At 41.5% G+C, this 24,650-nt stretch overlaps 2 protein-coding genes across 5 annotated transcripts in view; one reads left to right on the plus strand and one right to left on the minus strand.

Moving 5' to 3' along the window:
• Positions 1-1,488, minus strand: part of cpped1 (calcineurin-like phosphoesterase domain containing 1) — a 55,692-nt gene extending 54,204 nt beyond the window's left edge. For all 3 annotated transcript variants that reach the window (XM_017705466.2, XM_037544384.1, XM_017705467.2), the window contains exon 1: positions 1,311-1,488. In XM_017705466.2, coding sequence (XP_017560955.1) covers positions 1,311-1,374 — 64 coding nt within the window. In that variant the 5' untranslated portion in view covers positions 1,375-1,488. The remainder of the gene's footprint in view (positions 1-1,310) is intronic.
• Positions 1,489-11,632: 10,144 nt separating this feature from the next.
• The window catches only part of shisa9a (shisa family member 9a), an 84,807-nt gene continuing 71,789 nt past the window's right edge, over positions 11,633-24,650 (plus strand). For both annotated transcript variants that reach the window (XR_005131347.1, XR_005131348.1), the window contains exons 1-3: positions 11,633-12,610; positions 12,718-13,281; positions 15,439-15,551. The gene's annotated coding sequence lies outside the window, so the exon portion shown is untranslated. The remainder of the gene's footprint in view (positions 12,611-12,717; positions 13,282-15,438; positions 15,552-24,650) is intronic.

Here is a 24,650-nt window from a genome sequence, read left to right on the forward strand (position 1 = left end):
ATAGACAGAGCCACAGTCTCCAAATCATACATCATAGCAGGACGCACTACTGTCTTGTAAACCTTCCCTTTCACCCTTGCTGCTATCCTTCTGTCACACATCAGCCTTGACATTTGTCTCCACCCACTCCATCCTGCCTGCACCCTCTTCCTCACCTCTTTTCTACACTGTCCATTGCTCTGGATGGTTGACCCAAGATATTTTAAGTCATCCACCTTTATGACCTCTACTCCTTTCACCTTCACCATTCCACCTGCCTCCCTCTCATTCACACACATGTATTCCGTCTTGTCTCTACTGACCTTCATTCCTCTCCTCTCCAGTGCAAACCTCCACCTCTCCAGATTCTCTTCCACCTGCTCTCTACTCTCACCACAGATTACAATGTCATCTGCAAACATTATGGTCCATGGAGCCTCCTGCCTGACCTCATCTGTCAACCTGTCCATCACCATTGCAAACAAGAAGGGGCTCAAAGCTGATCCCTGATGTAACCCTACCTTCACCTTGAAGCCATTTGTCACTCCAACTGCACACCTCACCACTGTCTCACTATCCTCATACATGTCCTGCACCACCCTAACATACTTTTCAGCTACACTGAAAAGACATAATAAAACTGAGTATGCAATAAGAATCATTGGTGTGTTCAAGACAATGTAGATTTAATGCAGAGCTCTATAAATCATTACTTCTAAGAAATACAGCACTGCATAAACATGTTACATAGATACAAAAAGGCCTTGCTATTTTTACTAGTTTCTTACTAGTTTCTGCTCATAAAACCCTATGTACTATAAGAATGAATACACATAAGTACAAATACAGTAAAGTCGAAAAGACTTAATGATAGATTTGTTTAGCTGAATTAGGTATCTTGGTAACTGTAACTTTTGGCATCCTCATGGAGAGGTCTGGAAATTATTAAGATAACACACAAACATAAAAATCACAATGTATTTGTATTTATATTAGTGCCTTTTAAAAACAAACATGAAATAGATATTCTTCTTAGATGGTCTAACACTGCTGCACAGTAGTGTAATTCCAACGAATATAATCTGCACAAAGTCAGCATTGCTCAGATGTGTACTTTGTCCTGAATGAAACGCTTCTGATTTTAAATGGCTGGACCTTATTGGGAACAGGCAGGCAGGCTGCTGCTGCAATGTCTGATAACAAATAACAGAAAGGTAGAAACTACTGACAAGTTTAAGCTTACTAGCTAACTAGCTAGCTTTAGCTAACAACAGCTAGTTCTTTTCCGTGTCAAACACGTAGCTATCGGCAGACTTTGCTAGGTGCAGTACCTTCCGTTAAACCCTTGTAACTCCGTTGTTGTGCTCTTAGGAAGATGTCTTCGTCTTCTGCCATTGCCAACTAACGGTACAACTGATGTACACTCCGAATCATAAAATGTGCAACAAAGTTGTCTCGCTAAGTGCGCTGCTGTTTCTGCCTGACTGACTGTAATACCCACAATCGATGCTCTCGGTAATCTAATAACTGAGCCTGCCAGGAGCGAGTCTCTTACGACTGCATGGATGTTCACACATGTATTACTGTAGCAGAAAGAGGGAATCACGCTGACGTAAAAGCAGAGCTGTATAGCTGTATTTAAACTGTAGTCCTGTATTTAAACTGTAGTCCTTAACATTTTGGTACAACGTCCTTTTGTATGTTTAATTTTATTATATTATGTAGTTCACAGCATATGGACTGCTCTGCATCTGGACTTCAGAGGTTTTCTTAGATCAAAAAGACAAACATAGCACAACCTTAGCTCCTGTGCAGATGCTGGACTGTTAAAAAAGTACCTTAAAAGTCTTATCTTAAAAGTACCACTCCAGTTCTGTATGTTTTTGTTTGTCTTGCCACTTTTTTTACTTCTGCATAAGCTGTCTTTAGACATTTTAACCATCCAGGTTTTCCATGGATTTTCCAGGTTATTGGCCTCTAAAAATCAATTTAATTTCTATACACACACACACACACACACACACACACAAACAAACAACAACAACAAAATACAAGCACATTGTAATTCTCATTCTGTTTAAACTTCTTTTTAACCATTGATTTACAAAAAAAGGTGTTTGATTAGTTCACATTACCCCTCTTCGTTTCTGACATCTTCAGTCGCTCTGCAGTAATGCAAGACTAGATTCTATAGCTGATATCTGTCTGTCTTATACTCTGTCAGTGTAGCTACCCATCTGCTGATTTAAGTTTAAAAAAAAATAAAAAAATCAAGCCACTGATCAAGTGTCCAGATTTATTACTAGGCAGAGGGACCAACCCAACTTTTACAGAAGTTCAGACATCAAAAGGAACTTTGTTGCCATCTCAACCATATACAAGTTTACAGTGGAATGAAGCACTGACATGTGGTTAAATGTTCATGTTCTTTTGCATTTATACCTGGGTAAGGCAGTTAGCATGGGCTGCTTTTGCATGCACTCAGTTCTTTATTAATGAGAGCTAATTTTAACAACTTCCATCATCACTCCAAAGATGACATTTATGCTTGATTGTTCTTGTCATTTTTGAGGTTGCTTTTGTCAGATAAGGTGTAGTAACAAAAAAAGGCCTGCTTAAAAGACATAACTTTATGGTGAAAGACCATATGAAATTGAAGTTGGCACATTAAAAGCTGCTAGTTAATAAATAGCACAGTCTGATATATAGAAACAGATGGAATACTACTGTAATTATGGAAACAGGTGTACTTAACAAAGGGGCCAGTGTGTGTCTGTGTATATATATATATATATATATATATATACACAGACACACACAGCTCAAAAAATTAAAGGGAACACTCAAATAACACTTCCTAGATCTGAATGAATGAAATATTCTCATTGAATACTTTGTTTTGTACAAAGTTGAATGTGCTGACAACAAAATCACATAAAATCATCGATGGAAATCAAATTTATTGACAAATGGAGGCCTGGATTTGGAGTCACACACAAAATTAAAATGGAAAAACACACTACAGGCTGATCCACCTTTGATGTGATGTCCTTAAAACAAGTCAAAATGAGGCTCAGTATTGTGTGTGGCCTCCACGTGCCTGTATGACCTCCCTACAACACCTGGGCATGCTCCTGATGAGGTGGCAGATGGTCTCCTGAGGGATCTCCTCCCAGACCTGGACTAAAGCATCTGCCAACTCCTGGACAGTCTGGTGCAACTCAACTGGTGCATGGATGGATGGATGCAACTGGTGGATGGAGTGAGACATGATGTCCCAGATGTGCTCAATCAGATTCAGGTCTGGGGAACAGGTGGGCCAGTCCATAGCTTCAATGCCTTCATCTTGCAGGACTACTTTTATCTGTGAAGAGCACAGGGCGCCAGTGGCGAATTTGCCAATCCTGGTGTTCTCTGGCAAATGCCAAGCGTTTGTGAGCACAACCCCCATCTGTGGACAGCTCGCATTGATGTGCCATCCTGGATGAGCTGCACTACCTGAGCCACTTGTGTGGGTTGTAGAGTCCGTCTCATGCTACCACAAGTGTGGAAGCACCACCAACATTCAAAAGTGACCAAAACATCAGCCAGAAAGCATAGGTACTAAGAAGTGGTCTGTGGTCCCCACCTGCAGAACCACTCCTTTATTGAGTGTGTCTTGCTAATTGCCAATAATTTCCACCTGTTGTCTATTCCATTTGCACAACAGCATGTGAAATTGATTGTAAATCAGTGTTGCTTCCACTGTGTGGACAGTTTGATTTCACAGAAGTTTGATTTACTTGGACTTATATTGTGTTGTATAAGTGTTCCTTTTATTTTTTTGAGCAGTATATATATATATATATATATATATATATATATATATATATATATATATATATATATATATATATATATACTGCTCAAAAAAATAAAAGGAACACTTATACAACACAATATAAGTTTTTTTTTAATATAAGTTGTGATCATAAATGAAAATGTGTTACTAATTTTGAGCAGAACCATACCCATAAACTTCTCTATATTTTGTTGGTATATATATATATATACCAACAAAATACAGAGAAGTTTATGGGTATGGTTCTGCTCAAAATTAGTAACACATTTTCATTTATGATCACAACTTATATTAAAAACTTCATATTTTAAAGCTAAATATCAATTCAGTGTTGACTTGTAAAAAATGCCATTTGCCTCAACTTGCCAAAATAGTAAACTACCTTCAAATGAGACAGATTTTAGCCTTTATTTAGCTGAGGTAGCATTCCTTCGTCTTTGTCAGGGTTGCATTGCTGAGGCAGGGGGTTGAGGGGGACAGGTTCAGTGTTGCAAAGCTACTGGAACAGTTTGCTCTAAGATCTAATGAATAGATTTTTTTTCATCAGAGAAAGTTACAGAAAGAGTCCCTGGTATCCACTGTGGTCTGACCTCAATCCTGGTGTGACGTCTTAACCCACTGAGCCACTTGCTGCCCAACAAGGTGGTAAAGTAGCCAGAGCTATTTCAAATAAGTTAAACTACATACTGCCACATCTAAAATTGGAACTTCTTTTTTTCTTTGTGTGAGATCTTTTTCAATTTTCCACTTTTTTCCACTTACAGACACTTTTTCCACTTACTTCCACTTTTTTTCCACTTACTTCCACTTTTTCTTACCCTGAAGCCCACTTATAATGTCAAAATTCATATTTGCAAGAGTATCTTCCAACCTCTTTTTATCTCTTAAAATGAAACAGACTGCATTTGTTAGGTTGCCTGTGTACACGCCCCTTCTAATTTGTGGGTTTGCCTATTTAAGCCACATCAACTCTGGTGCGTATAATCAAGCAGATAATACAGCCATGCAATCTCTACAAACACTAGCTGTAGCAGTAGCAATAATACTCAGTGTGGCACCGTCAACAGACGCCAACTTTCCAACAAGTCAAATTGGAGCAGCTGCGAACTGGTGAACTACACAATCTTACAGCATGGGACGGCCAAGTGTTCATGCGTGTAATGCGTAAGTATCTGTCCTCAGCTGCAGCCCTTCTTATTTACTCCCAAACTGTCACTGGGAGCGATGTCAGCTTCACAAATCAGGTTTTTATAGCACAGCAGCCACAATACAAACCTTTATGATTACGATGTGCAGTGCTGGAGTGTAAAACACACAACCATTAGACACTGAAACAGGGGCAAAGATAAATCATGGTTCATCATCTTGTTTTTCTAATCACCTCACTAGTCAGAGAAAAAAAATCATCTTCTAAGTTTTCTGGAGCACTGTTGGACTATTGGATCAGCTTTATTTGATGATCAGTAAACAGTTTTGGTTATTTTCATCTGTATTTACAGAACCACCACTGTGTTCCACTGTTCAGCTGAGGCCTCAAATATCCATCCATCCATCCATCCATCCATTATCTTCCGCCTCTCCGGGGTTCGGGTCGCGGGGGCAGCATCCTAAGCAATGAAGCCCAGACCTCCCTTTCCCCAGCCACTTCCACAAGCTCTCCAAGGGGGATTCCGAGGCGCTCCCAGGCCAGCTGGGCGATATAGTCATGCCAGCGTGTCCTGGGTCTTCCCCGGGGTCTCCTCCCAGGTGGACTTGCCTGTGACACATCCCGAGGGAGGCATCCAGGAGACATCCTAACCACCTCAGCTGGCTCCTCTCGATGTGAAGAAGCAGCGGCTCTACTCCGAGTCCCTCCCGGATGACTGAACTTCTCACGCTATCTCTAAGGGAGAGTCCAGACACCCTGCGGAGGAAACTCATTTTGGCCGCTTGTATTCGCGATCTTATTCTTTCGGTCATTACCCAAAGATCATGACCATAGGTGAGGGTGGGAACGTAGATCGCCCGGTAAATCGAGAGCCTTGCCTTATGGCTCAGCTCTTTCTTTACCACAACAGACCGGTAAAGAGCCTGCATCACTGCTGACCCAGCACCAATCCGCCTGTCAATCTCCTGCTCCCTTGTACCATCACTTGTGATCAAGACCCCGATATACTTGAACTCCTCCACTTGAGGCAAGAGCCTATCCCCGACCCAGAGAGGGCTCTCCACCCTTTTCCGCCTGAGAACCATGGTCTCGGATTTAGAGGTACTGATTCTCATCCCAGCCACTACACACTTGGCTGCAAACCGATCCAGCGAAAGCTGAAGTTCGCGGCCTGATGTCCCCAATAGGACCACATCATCTGCAAACAGCAGCGATGTGACCCTGAGGTCACCAAACCGGACACCCTCCATCCCTTGACTGCGCCTAGAAATTCTATCCATAAAAATTATGAATAGAATCGGTGATAAAGGGCAGCCCTGACGGAGTCCATCTCTCACTGGGAACGATTCTGACTTACTGCCAGCTATGCGAACAAAACTCCAGCTTTGTTTGTACAGGGCCTGAATGGCTCGTAGCAAAGAGCCATGTACCCCGTACTCCCGAAGCACCTCCCACAGAACACCCCGGGGAACATAGTTGAATGCCTTCTCCAGATCCACAAAGCACATGTGGACTGGTTGGGCAAACTCCCATGAACCCTCCAGAATCCTGGAGAGGGTGAAAAGTTGGTCCGGTATTCCACGACCAGGGCGGAACCCGCACTGCTCCTCCTGGATCCGAGGTTCGACTATAAGCCTCTTCTATAGTCTTCGACTATAATACCCTCTTCTCAAGTACCCCTGCATAGACCTTACCAGGGAGGCTGAGGAGTGTGATTCCCATGTAGTTGGAACACACCCTCCGGTCCCCTTTTTTAAAAAGAGGCACCACCACCCCAGTCTGCCAATCCAGTGGCACCGCCCCCGATGTCCACGCAATGTTGAAAAGGCGTGTCAGCCAAGACAGCCCCACAAAATGCAGAGCCTTGAGGAACTCAGGGCGGATCTCATCCACCCCTGGAGCCTTGCCACCAAGGAGCTTCTTAACTACCTTAGCGACTTCGGCCTCAGTAATGGACAAGCCTATTCCCATGTCCCTAGACTCAGCCTCCTCACTGGAGAACGTGTCGGTAGGATTGAGAAGGTCCTCAAAGTATTCCTTCCACCGCCCAATGACGTCTTCAGTCAAAGTCAGCAGCACACCATCTCCACTATATACAGTGCTAGTGGCACACTACTTTCCCCTTCTGAGTCGCCTGACGGTTTGCCAGAATCTTTTCGGAGCTGACTTAAAGTCACTTTCCAAGGCCTCACCAAACTCCTCCCATACACGGGCTTTTGCCTTGGCGACGACTGAAGCCGCAGATCGCTTGGCCTGTTGATACCTGCCAGCTGCCTCTGGTGTCCCACAGGCCAACCATGCCCGGTAGGACCCCTTCTTCAGCTTGACGGCATCTCTCACCTGGGGTGTCCACCACCGGGTTCGAGGATTACCGCCCCAACAGGCACCAACTACCTTACGGCCACAGCTACAGTCAGCCGCTTCAACAATGTAGGAACGGAACATGGCCCATTCTGAGTCAATGTCCCCCACCTCCCCCGATATCTGGTCAAAGTTCTGACGGAGGTGTGAGTTGAAGATCAATCTGACAGGTTCTTCTGCCAGACGTTCCCAGCAAACCCTCACTATATGTTTGGGCTTGCCTGGTCTGACCGGCATCTTCCCCCACCACCTGATCCAACTCACCATCAGGTGGTGATCAGTTGACAGCTCAGCTCCTCTCTTTACCCGAGTGTCCAAAACACATGGCCGCAAGTCCGATGACACAACTACAAAGTCAATCATTGAACTGCGGCCTAGGGTGTCCTGGTGCCATGTGCACTTATGGACATCCTTGTGTTCAAACATGGTGTTCGTGATGGACAAACTGAGGCCATTCCTCCCAATCACAACCCTCCAGGTCTCACTGTCATTGCCCAGGTGAGCGTTGAAGTCCCCCAGTAGGACAATAGAGTCTCCAGGAGGAGCACTTTCAAGCACCCTTCCCAAGGACTCTAAGAAGGCTGGGTACTCTGAACTGCTGTTCGGTGCATAAGCACAGACAGCAGTCAGGACCCGTTCCCCAACCCGAAGGCGTAGGGAAGCTACCCTCTCGTCCACCGGAGAAAACCCCAACATACAGGCACCGAGTTGAGGGGCTATGAGAAAGCCCACACCTGCCCGCCGCCTCTCACCATGGGCAACTCCAGAAAAGAATAAAGTCCAGCCCCTCTCAAGGAGCGCGCACCAACTCAGGCTCCTTCCCCGGCAGTGAGGTAACGTTCCAAGTTCCAAAAGCCAGTTTCAGCAACCGAGGATCAGAACGCCAAGGCCCACGCCTTCGGACACTGCCCGATCCACAAAGCACTGAACCCCTACTACTGCCCCTCCCATTGGTGGTGGGTCGATGGGAGGGGGGACTCGTGTAACTCCTTCAGGCTGGGCCCGGCCGGGCACCATGAGTAAATGCCCGGCCACCAGACGCTCGCTGGCGAGCCCCTCCCCCAGGCCTGGCTCCAGGGTGGGGCCCCGGTAACCCTGTTCCGGGCAGGGTGCACAAGTCCTGTTTTTGTTCATATCTGTGGGTCTGTGAATGTTTTTCAGGATCTACATGTTGCTTGTGCTATTCTATGCTGGGGGAGGGGGGGGGGGCACAGATGGTGCTTTCATTGCACTCATCATGTATGGACATTGTATGTTGAAAGGTGACCTGCCACACTGTCCAAGTTGTTTAAACAAAACTTTTGATAGATGTTGTTATTCTCACTTTCTCTTTGTCGATTAGTGTGTATTGTTCCTGGTTTTATGTCTACCTGGGTTGAAATGTTAAGTTCAGATTGAAGTAGTGAGAGATCGAGAAAAATAACATTTACATTCACAGCATTTAGCAGACACTCTTATCCAGTGCAACTTACAAGAAGTGCTTTGTCTATCTAGAGAAAGTAGCTTTGCTAGTTACCAGTAGAGAAAGTCAGTCCTGAGTTCAGATACTGCTAGAAACAAAAAGTCATAGTTGATACCCAGAGAAAATGGAACAGAGTTGAACACAAAACAGTGTAATGCAATACAATACAGTGCATAAGTGCAGTACAATACATTACAATCAATACTTAATTCAGTGCTCATTTAAATGCTGTATAAAGAGATGAATTTTCAGTCTGCGTTTGAAAACAGCAAGAGACTCTGTACGGACAGCCAGTGGGAGTTCATTCCACCACCTGGATGCCAGTACAGAGAACAGTCTTGATGCTTGTCTTCCATGCTCCTTGAAGGATGACAGGTCAAGCTGAGGTATACTTGAAGCTCAAAATGACAGCAATTAAATATTAAACCTATAAGATACCCCACCTTCTGATCTGTTATTCCCATTATTCAGTTAGTTCTATTATTCAGCATCAGTAAAACATCTTTGTTTTTTTTTTCCCTAGTCTGCATCATACATATGAATATATATGTCATGGAGACTTGTGTAATGAGGATTATACCCATATAAGGCTGTACCCAAGCAGGCACAAGCAGTGCTCATTGTGCAGTGCCTGGGGCAACTAAACACCTCCATGCAGTCCCGTTACATACAGAGCACAGTGGTCTGCCACTTTAGACCCAATATACAAATGATAAATGGAAAATACTGTGACTGAAACAGGTGCACGCTGTGTCAAATCGTTGCTCTGTTTCTCAAAGCAGTGGCACAACTTGAACAATTTGGGGTACTTGGCTTTTTACAACCTTTAATATATGATGTGATCACAAATGTTAAATTAATTTACATTCAATATACATGTGCAAGATTCAAGTCTGACTTTTTTCCATTTAAATGTAAAGAAATGGCAAAAACATGACCAACGTGAAGAATGTTTTCTCTTTCTGAAAAAAAAATAAGATAAGTACACACTTATCAATAAGTACACACAACAGTAAATGTTCATAATTTTAAATAATTTTTTATAAATAAAATATGTCCTCCAACAAATGTGGCAGAATTTTTTAATGCTTGATTAGGCTACAGTGAGAAGTAATTTATATCAAATTACAGCATGGTTTTATCCTAAATTACCAGGCAAGTGTTTGATGGCTTTACACATTTGGTTAGTAGATGGTCACAGACTTTAATATTGGGTGTACATAGTACAACCATGAAATCTAGCAGTTGGAGGACATGGTATGGTTATCAATTTTAATGGGAAATTCCACCAATTGTTCAAAATTCAGATATTGTAATATACAACATAAATACAGATTTATTATTCACTATGCACAATTTATACTGTTATAGTTCAGTTTTCTGAACTATAATTTGTAAAGTTGATAATAGTAAAATAGTGATAAATTCTAAAATCATGTTTCCTTTTGGTACTATTTTGCCTCACAATCCACTGAAGGTACCTCTCCCCCATGAAAAATGTTTTAGACTAAATCCTTATTTAAGGATCAAAAGTAATTTAAATCAATGTCTCAGGCATCAGGAAACATATTTGAAATAATTTGGTTAATAGTATAGTGGTTAGTATAGTGTAGTGGGTAACACCTCTGCCAACACTGTAGACTGGGGTTCAATCTCTGCCTGGACAAGCACCCTACACTGTACCAATAAGAGTCCTTGGGCAAGACTCCTAACCCTACCTTCGCCTACCTGTGTAAACTGATCAAATTGTAAGTTTTTCTGGATAAGAGTGTCAGCCAAATACCATATATGTAAATTGTTCCTGTTGTTGTAGAATGGCATTAAATTAAGCAGGAATGTTGAGAAATCTCTACAATATCTTTTTAGGTAATTGATGGTAATTGATCCAATTACCTCAGATTGAAGAGGAACAATGCGGATTCTGTCCCGGCCGTGGAACAATGGACCAGCGGATTGTTGAGGGAGCATGGGAGTTTGCCAACCCAGTCTACATGTGTTTTGTGGATTTAGAGAAGGCTTACAACCGTGTTCCCCGAGATATCTTGTGGGAGGTCCTCCGGGAGTACGGGGTACCGGGGCTACTCTGGGCCATTCGATCTCTTTACTCACAGAGTGAGAGCTATGTTTGTATACTCAGCATTAAGTCGGACCTTTTCAGTGTTAGCATTGGGCTCTGGCAGGGTTCTGCCCTGTCTCCACTCCTGTTTGTGACATTCATGGATAGGGTCTCAAGGCGTGGCCAAGGTCAGGAGGGCATTATGTGTGGAGGCCGGAGGGTAGCATCTCTGCTATTTGCAGACGGTGTTGATCTTTTGGCTGAATCACATGGATGCCTCCAGCGCTCACTGGAGTGGTCTGCAGCTGAGTGTGAAGCAGTTGGTATGCAGATCAGCACCTCCAAATCTGAGTCCATGGTCTTAGCCCGGAAAAGGATGGCATGCCCACTCCAGTTTAAGGCTAAAGGACTTGCCCCAGGTGGAGGAATTTAAGTATCTCAGGGTCTCGTTCACGAGTGATGGGAAGAGGGATTGTGAGATCAGCCACAGGCTGGGACAGGCGGCAGCAGTAATGCGGTCACTCTACCAGACTGTAGTGGTGAAGAGGGAGCTGAGCCATAAGGCAAAGCTCTCTGTTTACTGGTCGGTCTACATCCCGACCCTCACCTATGGTCATGAGATGTGGGTAATGACTGAAAAAATGAGATTGCGAATACAAGCTTTTTTCACAGGGTGGCGGGCTACACTCTATTCGATAGCATGAGGAGCTCGGCCATCCAGGAGGAGCTCGGAGTAGAGCCGCTACTCCTCCGCATTAAGAGGAGTCAGCTGAGGTGGTTCGGGCATCTCATTCGGATGCCCCCTGGATGCCTCCCAGTGGGGGTGTACCAGGCACAGGCTACCGGGATGAGACCCCGCTGGAGGGATTACATCTCCAAGTTGGCTGGGAGCGGTTTGGGGGTCCCTGAGAATGAACTGGAGGAAGTTACGGGGGGCAGGGTCATCTGGGATTCTCTACTCTCCCAACTGCTACCGCGACCCTATCAGGACTAAGCGGTTAACAATGATGATGATGATGATAATTGATGGGCATGGTGTAGTAATAAACTGTAGATTTATTAACACTAGTCTATATTGATACAGAGGTATTGGCAATGCATTTGAATGACTTAACACACTTATCACTAACTAAGTATTTGGTGTAGATAGCATAGTCACAAATATCAGTATTTGGTTTGCAGGGTTTGGACACAAGTGTTAACTATATAACACTTGCATAATAAGCAGAGGTGTTTAGTACCTAGTTCAGATCTACCAAGTAAAAAGAAAGTAGGTAAAGGAACCTACATTTTGCTCATTATAGCCATTTATACTTAGTTTCTATTCCTTTTTTATATTTTGATGGTGACTGTACTGTTTTGTGATTGATCTCTGACTTTGGAGCTTTAGCATTTTATTTTAGAGCAATAGAATCAGAAATAGAGAAGAACAGAGCCAAAAAATATTCCCTTACTGATAGATGATGGATTTTATGTGTACTTTTAATTTCACTCAAGTTATTATTTGACCCAAGTATCGCTACTTGAGTATGGATTAAAGCTTATGACCAAAACGCACGTACCTGCCATGCTTGAACTTAATGTTGTCTAATCCCTCCCTCTCCTTGTCCTCCTCATTCCTTTGTGCACTAGCTCCTCCGTCTCTCTCCTCTTCACTCAGTGTGTTGCGTGTTGCGCGCGCGGCTGCTGCTTACACTTCTGCTCGGAGACCTTAGCGCAACCCATGCACGAGAGCTGCAAAATGAGGAGCGTTAACGCACGGCCGTATGTTTCCACTTGGATTTACGTCTTCTAACGGCTGCTAGCATCAACTCATCAACTCAATCTCTCTCTCTCTCTCTCTCTCTCTCTCTCTCTCTCTTCTTTTCCAGCTCGCTTTCTCCACACAGAAAAATCATCAGTCAGGAAGGCAGCAGCAGGATGAAACGGACAGCTTTGCTTTTAGAGTATTTGTTGGTGAAAGTGATGGTGTTGGTGTGTCGCGCTGACGGCGAGCCCAAGCAGCAGCTGGACGGTTTCATCATGCTCGCGGGCTCTAACGGATCGAGGGAGGAGGACGGGGCCGTGTCCGAGGCCCCACACTCTCCGGACGAGTGCAGGGGCTACTACGACGTGATGGGTCAGTGGGACCCTCCGTTCATCTGCCAGACCGGCAGCTACCTGTACTGCTGCGGCACCTGTGGCTTCCGCTTCTGCTGCGCATTCAAAGACTCGCGCCTGGACCAGAGCACGTGCAAGAACTACGACACACCTGTGTGGCTCAAGGGTCAAACCCCATACAAGAAGAAGGACACCAGGCATGATCCGACCAAGGATAAGACCAACATGATTGTCTACGTCATTTGCGAGTGGTGGCCATCATGGCCCTGGTGGGGGATTTTTACCAAACTTGGACTAGAAAAGGCGCAGCGGCCACACAGGGAAAACATGACACGGTACGTTGGGCAAGTTTGGAGTTTTATTCAGATTAAAGAAAAACGAAACTTCTGAGCTGTTTTGTTATAGCTTTGTGTGGAGACTAAATGAAACTGATCGTTATAGCAGTAAGCTAGCATTTTTAAAAACTGATCTGCTGCATCTGTGGCGCAAAAAATCGAGACTTTGTACTTACTATTAGCCAGTAAGCAGGTACAGAAGCCTAAGAGCGATAGAAGCCAGTAGGCAGGAAGCATTGTTATAAGTGCACTTTGAGTCAGTACTTTTTTTTCTTGCTAAGCAGAAGGATTTTTTTGTCTCTTGTAATCTCAGGGTAGTACAGATGTCTCAGGGTAGTACAGATGCAGCAGACAAATGTAAAGCTGAAAAAAGGCTGGATTCAGCTTTAATGGCAACCGTGTGAAAATAAGCCAGCCCACTTGAAGTGGACAATCTTAAAAAAGCATTACAGTGTACACAAATTAGCGTTTTACAGACTGCATCCCATGTGCATTTAAGATTTTAGCAACGCGTGATGTTTGCTGGCTTGTATACTTCAATAAATATAAGTATTGAGCCAAACTGCTGGGTAGGACAGAGAGCTAATGGATATTTTCATAGGCCTATACATAAATCCTGTATTTCTTCAGAGCAAGGCTATTCACAGCAGTTCAGGCCAGTCTCGTGAACTTCGAAAGCTACTCTAATTGTGACATGTGCCCTTGAATTTGTTTCCCAGCAAGACATCTCTTTTCTGCTGAGAAAAACCGTACAATGGGCGACTGTGTCGAAATTCAAAATCCCTCAGCAAACAGCGTGACTGCGCGCGCTTGCATTTTGCCCACCGCGTGCTTCTTTACGCACTGCCTGCTGAGTCTCGCGCTCTGTTCAAAGGTGCTGCTGTGATAAGAACAGCACAACCCACACAGCATAATCCACCTGCTTTGAATGAACACCTACAGAGGTCATTTAAGAGAAGCTGGACACAAATGAACATAGTGAGAGTGAACTGAATGCTGGGTCTTTGCTGTGCCACCATGAGCCAGTGGGCCAAATGCAAATCAAAGCGTTACTGCTTTTCCTCACTTCAGCACCATGGAAAGCGCACTGGTGCTCTACTGCTTATATGTTCTGGTACAGTCCTAGAAATAAAGGTGACACAAGGGTTCTTTGGACAATCAGTCACTTTTGATTCTGTAAAGAGTTTTTTTTTAAAGCAATTCGTTTTAACTAAATCTCTATGTGGAAATTCCCATTGGCTTCTATTGTAAACGTTTGTATGTGCATGTGTTGAAATGTGTGGTAATCCATAAACATTTTAAAAACATTTCGTTGAATCAAAAGTGTTTTTTTTTTCAATGACATCACTCCAAATAAACTTTTATTTACCAAACAGGAGCTTAACTATGATCTTATGGGCCCCGTGCCGAAATCACATTGAAATAATTAAAACAAATAACACTATTTTGCCCTTTATTTGCTATTGCTATTATTTAACCAAGCTTGTGCAGGCTAATAGTTAAAGTAGTTTAAATAGTTAAATGATAGCTAGCTATGAGTACTATAGGTTTAGTTGTGTAAGTGGCAATATAATGGGTTCATTAAAGATGTTAGGTGGACTGGTTGCTACAGTCCCAGTGCAAGAACACTTCCTACACCACCAGGAGTTACACCACTGTGACCAACTCTGCTCCTGGACATCCACTGTCCACTGCATGAATTCAGCTCATTCAGTTCATAACCCACCAGCGGGCCACATCTGATCTAAATAATGACTTAAGAAGCCCTTAATTAGCTACATGAAGTGTATTCAGTTTTTGTTGGAGGTTAAAACCCAACAAGAATAAACATTAGAGGCCATCATAACAAATAAAATTGAACCTGCTGCCCACACTGGACTATGTATATGAGTAAACTATAGTAATTTAAGTATATTGTCACTATCACCAAAACTATACTAGAGAAGCATCTATAACTTTTAATTGAAGTAATTTTAGACCATTTCTTTTGGTCAAATCTCCATGAATTGTCCATATATTATAAATACAGGTTGGATAAACAGCATAAAAAAGATGGAAAAATGGTACAATGTCTTGATATGGCAGGAACAATATGTAAGTGTTATGAAGTTATTTTGTACATTTCAGTAAAATAACAGCACTTGCTTCCCCAAACAGAGCTGTAGCAAGCGTGATGCAAAGGTGCCTGTCAGGTTGAGCATGAAGAAGCAATTGGCATGCACGCGCGGGCAACTATGACAACATGCAACATGCCAGGGCCACCAACATACAGTAAGTTATTCTAGATTGCTTTTGTTTTTCCTTTGTTTTAGCAGCTGTGGAACATGAGCCAGAAATCCAATGCTATGCATCAACCAATTAGAAATAGTTTTTTTCCATAGTATCTGGGTGGATATAGCTAAGTGAGCTCTCCTACTGGTTATGACTTTAAAAGCTGAAGAGAAGTCCTACCATGTTAGGTTAACTTTCTACATAATTATGAATTGATAGTGGCATCAACCAATCATGTTTTGATGGGTGAAAAAAAACATCACTCTAAGCCTTCTGGAAGTCCTAGATACATCACTTACTGAATACGCATGGCAGCCTAATCAACAAGTTGGTCAAAATGGAAAATAGCAGTGATATATCTATATATCAGTGATATATAGACACCAGCCACCCCCCAGCCCCATGACCCAGAAGGATAATCAGCTTAGAAAATGTGTGTGCAACAACTTAATTTCAAGCAACTAAAATATTTTTAAAGCAACTAAAGTTTTATGAATGTTTCACCCTGTAAAGCTATAAGAAAAATAATAAATACATTTATTCCAAATATGATTTTTTGCAACAGTTTCCTTTTAACAATATTTAGGTGCTATAGACACAAATCCAGTTTTAAAAACACAATTATATGCAGTCTTCATGGTCAAATTTTTCATTTCATAAAGTGCTACACATTTTTAGAGGGACACAGGCAGGACATTTTAGCATTTAGCATTTTTTAGGACAAACTGATCTTAGATCAGTGGTCTTACTGATCAAATATGAACTATAGTTAGTGCTTAACAATATGGGTAAACTTCAATGCCATGATTTTTCTTGAAGATATCAAAAGATGCTTAATATAGTGTCCACAATTAGGGCAAAAAAAAAAAAGAACATGACCTGTGGTGAAAGTTGAGTTGCTCTTCCAGGAATTTTGACTGAATGTGAAAAATAGACCGTTCTGCCTCTGTTTCTGTTTGTTGTTTACACTTTGTCCATCAAATATTTTACAGAAGAAGAGATTTAATTCCCTATGTGTGAAAGCTTTCTATTTATGGCAGGTCCCATGGGTTTCGACTACAGTTCAGTGTATTGTGATTGTTTAACCCTGTGATCAAATAGCTGAAAATGAATGGCTCAGTCTGGCGTGTTTAAGTACATCTCTAATTTGCTCCTGTTCCAGAGTGATTACATCACCTCCCTGTGTTATCAGCTGCCTAAATATATGTGTGTAGAAATTATACAAAGCGCTGTGTGGATATCAAAGGCCATGCTCTCAGGGACACATGTTGATTTGCTCTGAGAATGTAGCTGTAGATCTTTCTTTCTTGTTTTATCACTGAGTTAATGGACACTCCACCACAGGGTTCTTAAGCAGTCTTAAGCTTGTAATACAGCAGCTATGATCTCTTTTTGCAATCTTTATCTGCAATAGACTGAAAAACAGCTAGGGTGCACTGGGTTTTTGTTTTTATCAAACCAAGCACTTGGACCATGTAGGAAAGATCTGAGAGATAACTATAGGAAAAAGAAATCTGTGCAGATTCTATCTCACCTAACTATATTATTAAGCATAATGCACTATACAGGAATAAAAGTCAGAGACCACCTTTAATTTCCTGTCAAAATGGCAATTATGTGCCAGAGATATTTCTGAGAAGGTTAAATATAAGATAATCTATTTGCATGGGAGACTTTGCAAGTAACAATTTTGCAAGACTGCCAGACCTCAACATTATGAATCTGTTTAAAATTACTTGGACTGTGAGAAGACAATACATGCAATCAACTTCTAAGACAAAACTTCAGAGGGTAGGAAAATGTCTTTGCAGTTTTCTTTTTAAAGATGAAAGAGATCTGAATAAAAATGTAATCTGTAATAAAGTCAGAAGATTAATAAAAGCTTATATGTTGTTGCCATTTGGATTGGAAATTAGACAATGAAAGATGTTCCCTGACTTTTTCAAAGGTACAATATTTATTTCAAATGATCTTCAGTGCTCCACAATCCATTAACAGTGACTTGTTTAACCATATTAAGAACAACATGCAGAGTATAATAACTTCGATAAACATTTCATTAGTCATTATCATTTTTTGTAATGCTGTGATGCGATATATTCTGTCATGAATATGTCCTTTAAGCATCATGTTACATATGCCCACACCCTTAGGCATAACATGCTTTCCTACACATTATGTTGTGGCTAGTGTTTAAGCAGTGGAATAGCAGAATATTTCAATCACTTAATGGATAAATGGATAAAGCAATAATACACTCAAACATTCCTTATGTGTACATCAAGGTCCTGTGCAGTCTGAAGGTTCTTAATTAGTTCACCCAATTAAAGCTTAATTAATTACTTTGTGTTTCACTTCATGATGTAGTTCCCAGGAATTTGCCTAAAAATTATTTAGACCTAAGTGTTTCCTTCACTATGAAGTTAAATTATTAATGTGGATCTGCTTTTTATTCAATATGTTAATCTGCAGGCCTGAATGTAATCGTGTGGAATTGCATTACCCTCACTGACCTGTTCCTCGGAGCTCTACTGTACAGCACTCTGAGCCCCTGTGGATGACAATAATGAGTAAACTGAAAATTTGGAGGGAAAGATTTTATGAAAAAAAAAACTTGTAATTATATATACTAATTCAATTGGAATGTTAAAGTGTAAATTGATAAATTGGGTGCAATGGTTATTAGTTTCTCATAGATGGATTAAACCTAGTCCTGGACTAAATATAATTTCCAGCGTGATTTACCATTAACACGTGCAAATTAGCACAAGATTAGGCTAATACTGAACTGGAAACCAGCTTGTATCTATAAGGCTTGTCTCCCAGTAATTTGATTTAAATGTTGAAGTGTAAGTTTCCACTATTAATGTTTCTGTGCTTTCACTGTTTGTGTCCATTTGGGACATTGTGTCTTACCTTCCAGAACCATATTGCTGCTGTCATAACAAAACCTTCTGTTTCTGGAACCATAGCTTTATGGTACAAAAAAAAATCTTTCTTTAAGAAAAGTTCTGTAGATTTAATGTCACAGTTGCCGTTTCCTGGCTCTTCCCTCTCATGTCTCTTCTCATCCCTCATGCCCAATTCCTGCCTTGTTTTTAGTCCTTTTCCTGTTTGTAGCCCCTCCTTTCAAAGATATTTGTTGTCTGGTCTAGTAGCAGTGCCAGGACTGCCATTTTATATGGGCATGGGGAGCTAAATCTTCCTCCCGTGATGTCCCGTTAAATGTAAAATCATATTCTGAATAATTTGGTAAGTGTCATTCACGCACTGCAGTATAAAAACATATGAGACACTGGTGAAGCTCATAATAGAAAATATCTACACTCATATTTCTTGCTTCGCATATAGGACGAATATACCTTTTTTATATTTGTGGTTTCTGGCATTTAGTTTTCTGTGATACAGGGCTGGTCGATGATTGTGCCACATTTAACTTTGTCCTGTATGTCCTGTTTTAATCTAATGCTATATGGTGCACTTGGCTACTTTCATGTCTACAGCAAGCCATGTTCATACACCTTCAATCTTAAATCTATGCAACGATATCCAAAAAAACTGATCGTATCACTGCTAAGTGCAGGACTCCATAATATTCTCAATAATTTTTGCAATAGGATGGTAATAAGTGTCTAGATTTAGATAGCTAAAGTCTGTGGCTGGTTTTGTTTTAGTGTGTTGGTGGCTCAGAAGGGGAGTAAAGCTTAGCAAATGCCTCACAGTTATGGGTTATTGGTTACTGGTCTTGTCGCTTGTATAAGTACTCTTTTGTTTTGTTTAATTTCAGTAAAGTTACTAACTCACACATGCATCCTGCCATCCATTCGTTGAACATAATAGACATATAACCTGACCCAAGACTTGACCAAGGAACACTGAAAGACAGGGGCAACTTACAACCGCCATTACCAAAAAAGTTGGGACATTGTGCAAAATGTAATAAAAACAAAAAAATGCAATCAAGTGCAAACATTTAAAGCTCTATATATGTGCATGCCAGGAGAGAGCGTCCTCAGTAGATCTGTTTACCCGGTAGGCATACTGGTGAGAGTCCAGGGTGATGGTAAGACTCCTCTTTATGTGATTTAGGATCGGTCTCTCAAAGCACTTTATGACTATGGGTGTGGAGCAGTAGTTGTTCATGCTTGAGATGGTGGTTTTCTTTGGGGATGGGATGATGGTTGTGCCTTTGAAGCAGGCAGCAACAACTGACTGTGCCAGAGGAGATGTTGAAATGTCCGTGAAGGTGGCAGCCAGCTGATTGGCACATGTTTTCAGGACCCGCACTGGGAATGCCATCAGGGCCTGCTGCTTTCCGAGTAGAGACCCGGGTCAGTGCTCTCCTCACATTCTGTGTTCCCTTTTTGCTTAACATAGGATTTCAGCTGCTCAACAGGTTCAGTGTCTCATTTGTCATATTTTCATTTTATAAATGTGCCAAATGATTTCAGTTAAGTCTGGACTGCAGGCAGGTCAGTTTAGTGACTGGACTCTTATACAGAGCAATGCCGTTATAAAGCATGCAGAGATGTGGTTTAGTATTGTTGTGCTGAATAAACAAGGCCTTCCCTGAAAAACACCTGTATGGCAGATGTAACAAATTACTTCAGGCATTAATGGTGCCTATACAGGTGTTGCACGTACACCCTGTGCATGTGCACTAATGCACGCCATACACCATCATGTATATGCTGGCTTTTGAACTGTGTACTGATAATAAGCTGATTGGTCTTAGCCTGAAGGACACCGTGTCCAGATTTCCAAAAGATTTAAAAAGACCCCAGGGACACTTTTCCACTTCACCTCAGCCTGTTTTAAATAGCTTGGGCCCAGAGAAGGACGGCAGCATTTCTAGATCCTGTTTATATATGGTTCTTCTTTGTTTTTTAGAGTTTTAATTAGCATTTGTGGATTGCTGTTTTCACAGACAGTGGTTTACTGAAGTGTTCCTGAGCCCATGCAGGTGAATTCCACTACAGAATCATGCCTGTTTTTAAACGCAGTGCCAAACATCATGGCCGCAAATACTGGTTTTGGCATTGTCTCTTGCATACAGAGATTTCTCCAGATTCTCCATACATTGAAATGTTACTGAAAACAGTAGATGATGAAAAGCAAAAGTTCTTTGCTATTTTATGTTGAGAAATGTTATCCTTGACTTGTTGCACTATTTGAACATGCAGCCTTTCACTTAGTGGTGAACCCCTTCTCATCTTTACTTCTGAAAGACTCAGCCTCTCTGGGATGCTCTTTTACACCCAATCATGTTACTGACCTGTTACCAATTAACCTTCAGGTGTTTTTTAAGCATTACACTGTACCAGTCCTTTGTTGCCCCATCCTATCTTTTTTAGAATGTATGTAGGCATATCTTTTTTTTAAAAAAACTATAACATTTCCCAGTTTCAAGATATGTTTCTTTTTTCCATGAAATTTAGGGTGCCAGAAAAGGGAAATTATGAGAGCTAATTATGAGACTTTATTCCTAGGTAATTTTGAACCATTTCTTCATTAAAATATTTACAAAATGTAGCTAGCATTTTCAAAAGAAAATGCATTAATAGGTTTTGATATGACATTGGAAACAAAGTTTGTGCCTTATTACCCTGCAAGAGGAAAAAAAGAATAACAGAAAGGCTAAAAAAGTAAAATCTTTCATGACAATTAAAAGTTAATACAAATAACATGACAGCAGAAGATAATATCTGATGATGAAGCAGAAGCGAAGATGCTGAAACCAATGAAAATGGCTCTGCTGTCAACATAACACCTAAAAAGACGTTAACAAAAAGCCAGTCTGCCACGACAAGTTTTAGCTTATCTTAAACAGAGAAAGTTTGCATTTTAGAGCCACAGGGATTCAGTCCACATGCTGATCATCCTTGTCAATGCTACAGAAAGGACGGTGTGAAGACCTACAAAATCATCATCCTCCTCATTTTTATTTATATAGCAACTTTATCATGCTTAAGAATGCTTTTCAACCATAGAACACATCATGCAGCATACAACACAATTTAAATTAAATTTTCAAGGACTCTCTCTGAAAGTTATGCAGAGCTAAATAGTAACGTGAGACAGCGCCAAATAAACAGTATATTAAAAATTAAATTAAAACTATACTAAATGAATCTATGCTCCACTAAAAAATAATGCTCTTTCGTGGCTACTGTTATGAAGTTGTTTAAAGTATGAAGTGTTTGTAAAAATGGCATTCAGCTTGAGAGAAATTGTAATGCGCAACTTAGAGTGTGTTATTAATATCAAATGACGTTTATTTTGAGTCCATATGAATAGCCACCCCATTAGGATAGATAAAAATAAGATAAAGTTAGCATGCTGGAAAATGAATTGGCATTGCCAACCTGTTTAGTTTCAATTAGCCTAACATAGCCCAGCTTAGAAGTGTAACATTGTAATGTAATATTATTTTGCTTTGTTTTGTTTTACTTTATTTTTCCACCAATTTAATTGTGGCCAATTGTGCCTGCTAGTTAGGTCTACTTCCTGGAGTCTCAAGATTAGATTAAAGATTAGATTAAGATTAAAACCTTGGAGTATAAGAGACCAGCGCATCCGACGATGATTGGTATTAGACATGCAGTGGAGAAATACCAGGGGGTTATGATCTGTATATACTATAAGAGGCGTCAAACTACCATCAAGGTAAACCTTGAAGTGTTGCAGTGCAAGGAGGAATGCAAGGGCTTCTTTCTCAGTGGTACTGTAAGCTAGCTGATGCTTAACAAATTTCTCTGAAAAGTTGCAACGGGGATGGTCAATTCCAAGCATGTCCTCTTGTAGGAGGACTGCACCAGCCCCAGTACCACTGGCAACTACTTCTAATATAAATGGCTTATCAAAGTCAGGTGTGGCTAGAACAGAAGAGTAACTTAACAAAGCTTTCACAGACTCAAATGCAGACTGGCATGCAGGGGACCAAACAAAAGGATTTTTACAGGTTTTTTACAGAGGAGACTGGTGAATGGCAAAACAAGGTCAGAAAAAATATTGCAAAAGGAACGATAGTAACCAGCCATACCTAAGAAACATTTAAGCTCACGTTGTGGTTGCAGAGTGGGGAAAGAGCTAATGGCTTGTAATTTGGCATCTAAAGGCCGCACCATGCTGTTACCAACAACTTTGCCAAGGTAGGTGACCACACCTTTTCCAAACTCACATTTTTCTAGGTTAAGCACAAGGGAGGCATCTCGTTTCCAGGTGTCCGAATAAACAACAATGTCATCAAGAGTGTAGGCATCGCAATTTGGCAATCTCCTAGATACAATAGTCATGAGGCATTGGAAAGTAGCTGGGGCATTTGTAAACCGAAAGCCATTAAGGTATACTGCAGAAAATGTATCTGGGGTAGAGAAATGCAGAGATTGTCAGAGGCACAAGAGGTTAGAGGATACCTGCCAGTACCTTTCAGTAGATCTAATTTGGTCACAGATTTGGCTGACCAACTCGATCAACACAATCCTCCATTCGTGGTAGAGGAAAAGAATCCGGGACTGTAATGGCATTTACATTTCTGTAATCAGGTGCAAAACCTGTATGTTGTGTCAGGTTTTGGACCAGAAGACAGAGGGGAACACCATGGACTGTTACTGGGACACTGCAAATCCATTTTCTAGTAAGTATTCAGTTCTTGCTGTAAGAGAGACGTTTATGTTGGGCTAACGCAGTATGGGTTCTGCCTAATGGTGTGGATGTCCGTTAACATCAATATCATGCTGAAGGACCAGAATTTGAGATGGAATGTCTGAAAATAGAGAGGGAAATCTATCAAAATAGGGATTTAAGTCAGACTGTGTAGCTAAGGGTAAAATCAGACAGCTTCCCCTGATAAAACTAATGCATGAGAGTTAGAAAGGTGAGCACAAGGAGAGCCTGCCCAAGTGAAGGTTGTCAGTTTCAGGTGCATATTCACTAACTGAAGCTGTTGGCAGTGAGAACAGATGAGTGGGAGAGGGAGGGCAGGGGAGAACTAGGTGTAATCACATTTACATCAATAGAACGAGCGACATGGAGCTTTTAACATGTTCACATGAGTTTTGCGAAAACGCACGGCGATGGTCAGGAGTTGCAGTAACATAGTCAGTGCTCGATAGCTTCTCGGTTATTTCATAAGGACACAAAAAGTGTGTCTGTAAGGCAGAGCCAGTAACAGGTAGGAGAGCAAGGACATGATCACCAACGTTAAATGTGCGATCTAATGGCTTAACGTCATAGTGGCGTTTCATTTCCTGCCTGGGAGGAACACAGATTCTGTTTTGCTAATTGTCAAGCTAATTTCAGAAACATTCATGAAGCTTAGAAACGAAAGCACAGCACTTTATCGCCAGAAGTCAAAGGTTCTTAAGCACCCTATAGAGGGCCAAGGACCGAGTGACCAAAAATGAAGTTGGGACTAAAACCAGTCAATTCTTGCACAGGGTCAGGGATAGCAAACAAAGAGAGGCACTCCCTCATCCCAGTCTTTGCCAGTCTCAAAGCAGTAGGTTTACTCAATATGTTTTTCCAATGTTTGATGTAAACACTCAAGTGTGCCTTGTCACTGAGGATGGTACGGCAACTTGACGCATTGTGTTTTGAGGTTCAACCGACTACCTGGAAAAAGCAGCTTAGAGCATGAAGTTCAATCCTTGAGTCTGACTGTATGCATTTAGGGCATACCAAAATGTAGTGGCAGAAACTTTATCAAAACCCTGATTACTGATTTTGATTAGAGGGGAAAACGCAAAGAGGAATGGTTTCAGGAAATCTTGTGGCAGCACACATAAGGGTAAGAAGGGTAACAATTACCAGATTGAGTTTTAGTCAAGGGGCCTAAAACTTTAGTAGAGTGTTATTATGATCAAATGATATTATTTTGAGTCCAATGGAATAGCCACCCCATTAGGATAGATAAAAATAAGCTAAAGATAGCATGCTGGCAAAATGATTGGACACTGCCAACCCTGTTTAGTTTCAATTAGCCTAACATGGCCTTGCTTAGAAGTGTAACATTGTAGGATGTATAATATTTGGCTTTGTTTTAACTTTATTTTTCCACCAAGTTTAATTGTGGCCAATTGTTGCCTGCTAGTTAGATC

This window comes from Pygocentrus nattereri, chromosome 13 (assembly GCF_015220715.1).
Source record: "Pygocentrus nattereri isolate fPygNat1 chromosome 13, fPygNat1.pri, whole genome shotgun sequence".
Classification (NCBI taxonomy): Eukaryota; Metazoa; Chordata; class Actinopteri; order Characiformes; family Serrasalmidae; genus Pygocentrus; species Pygocentrus nattereri.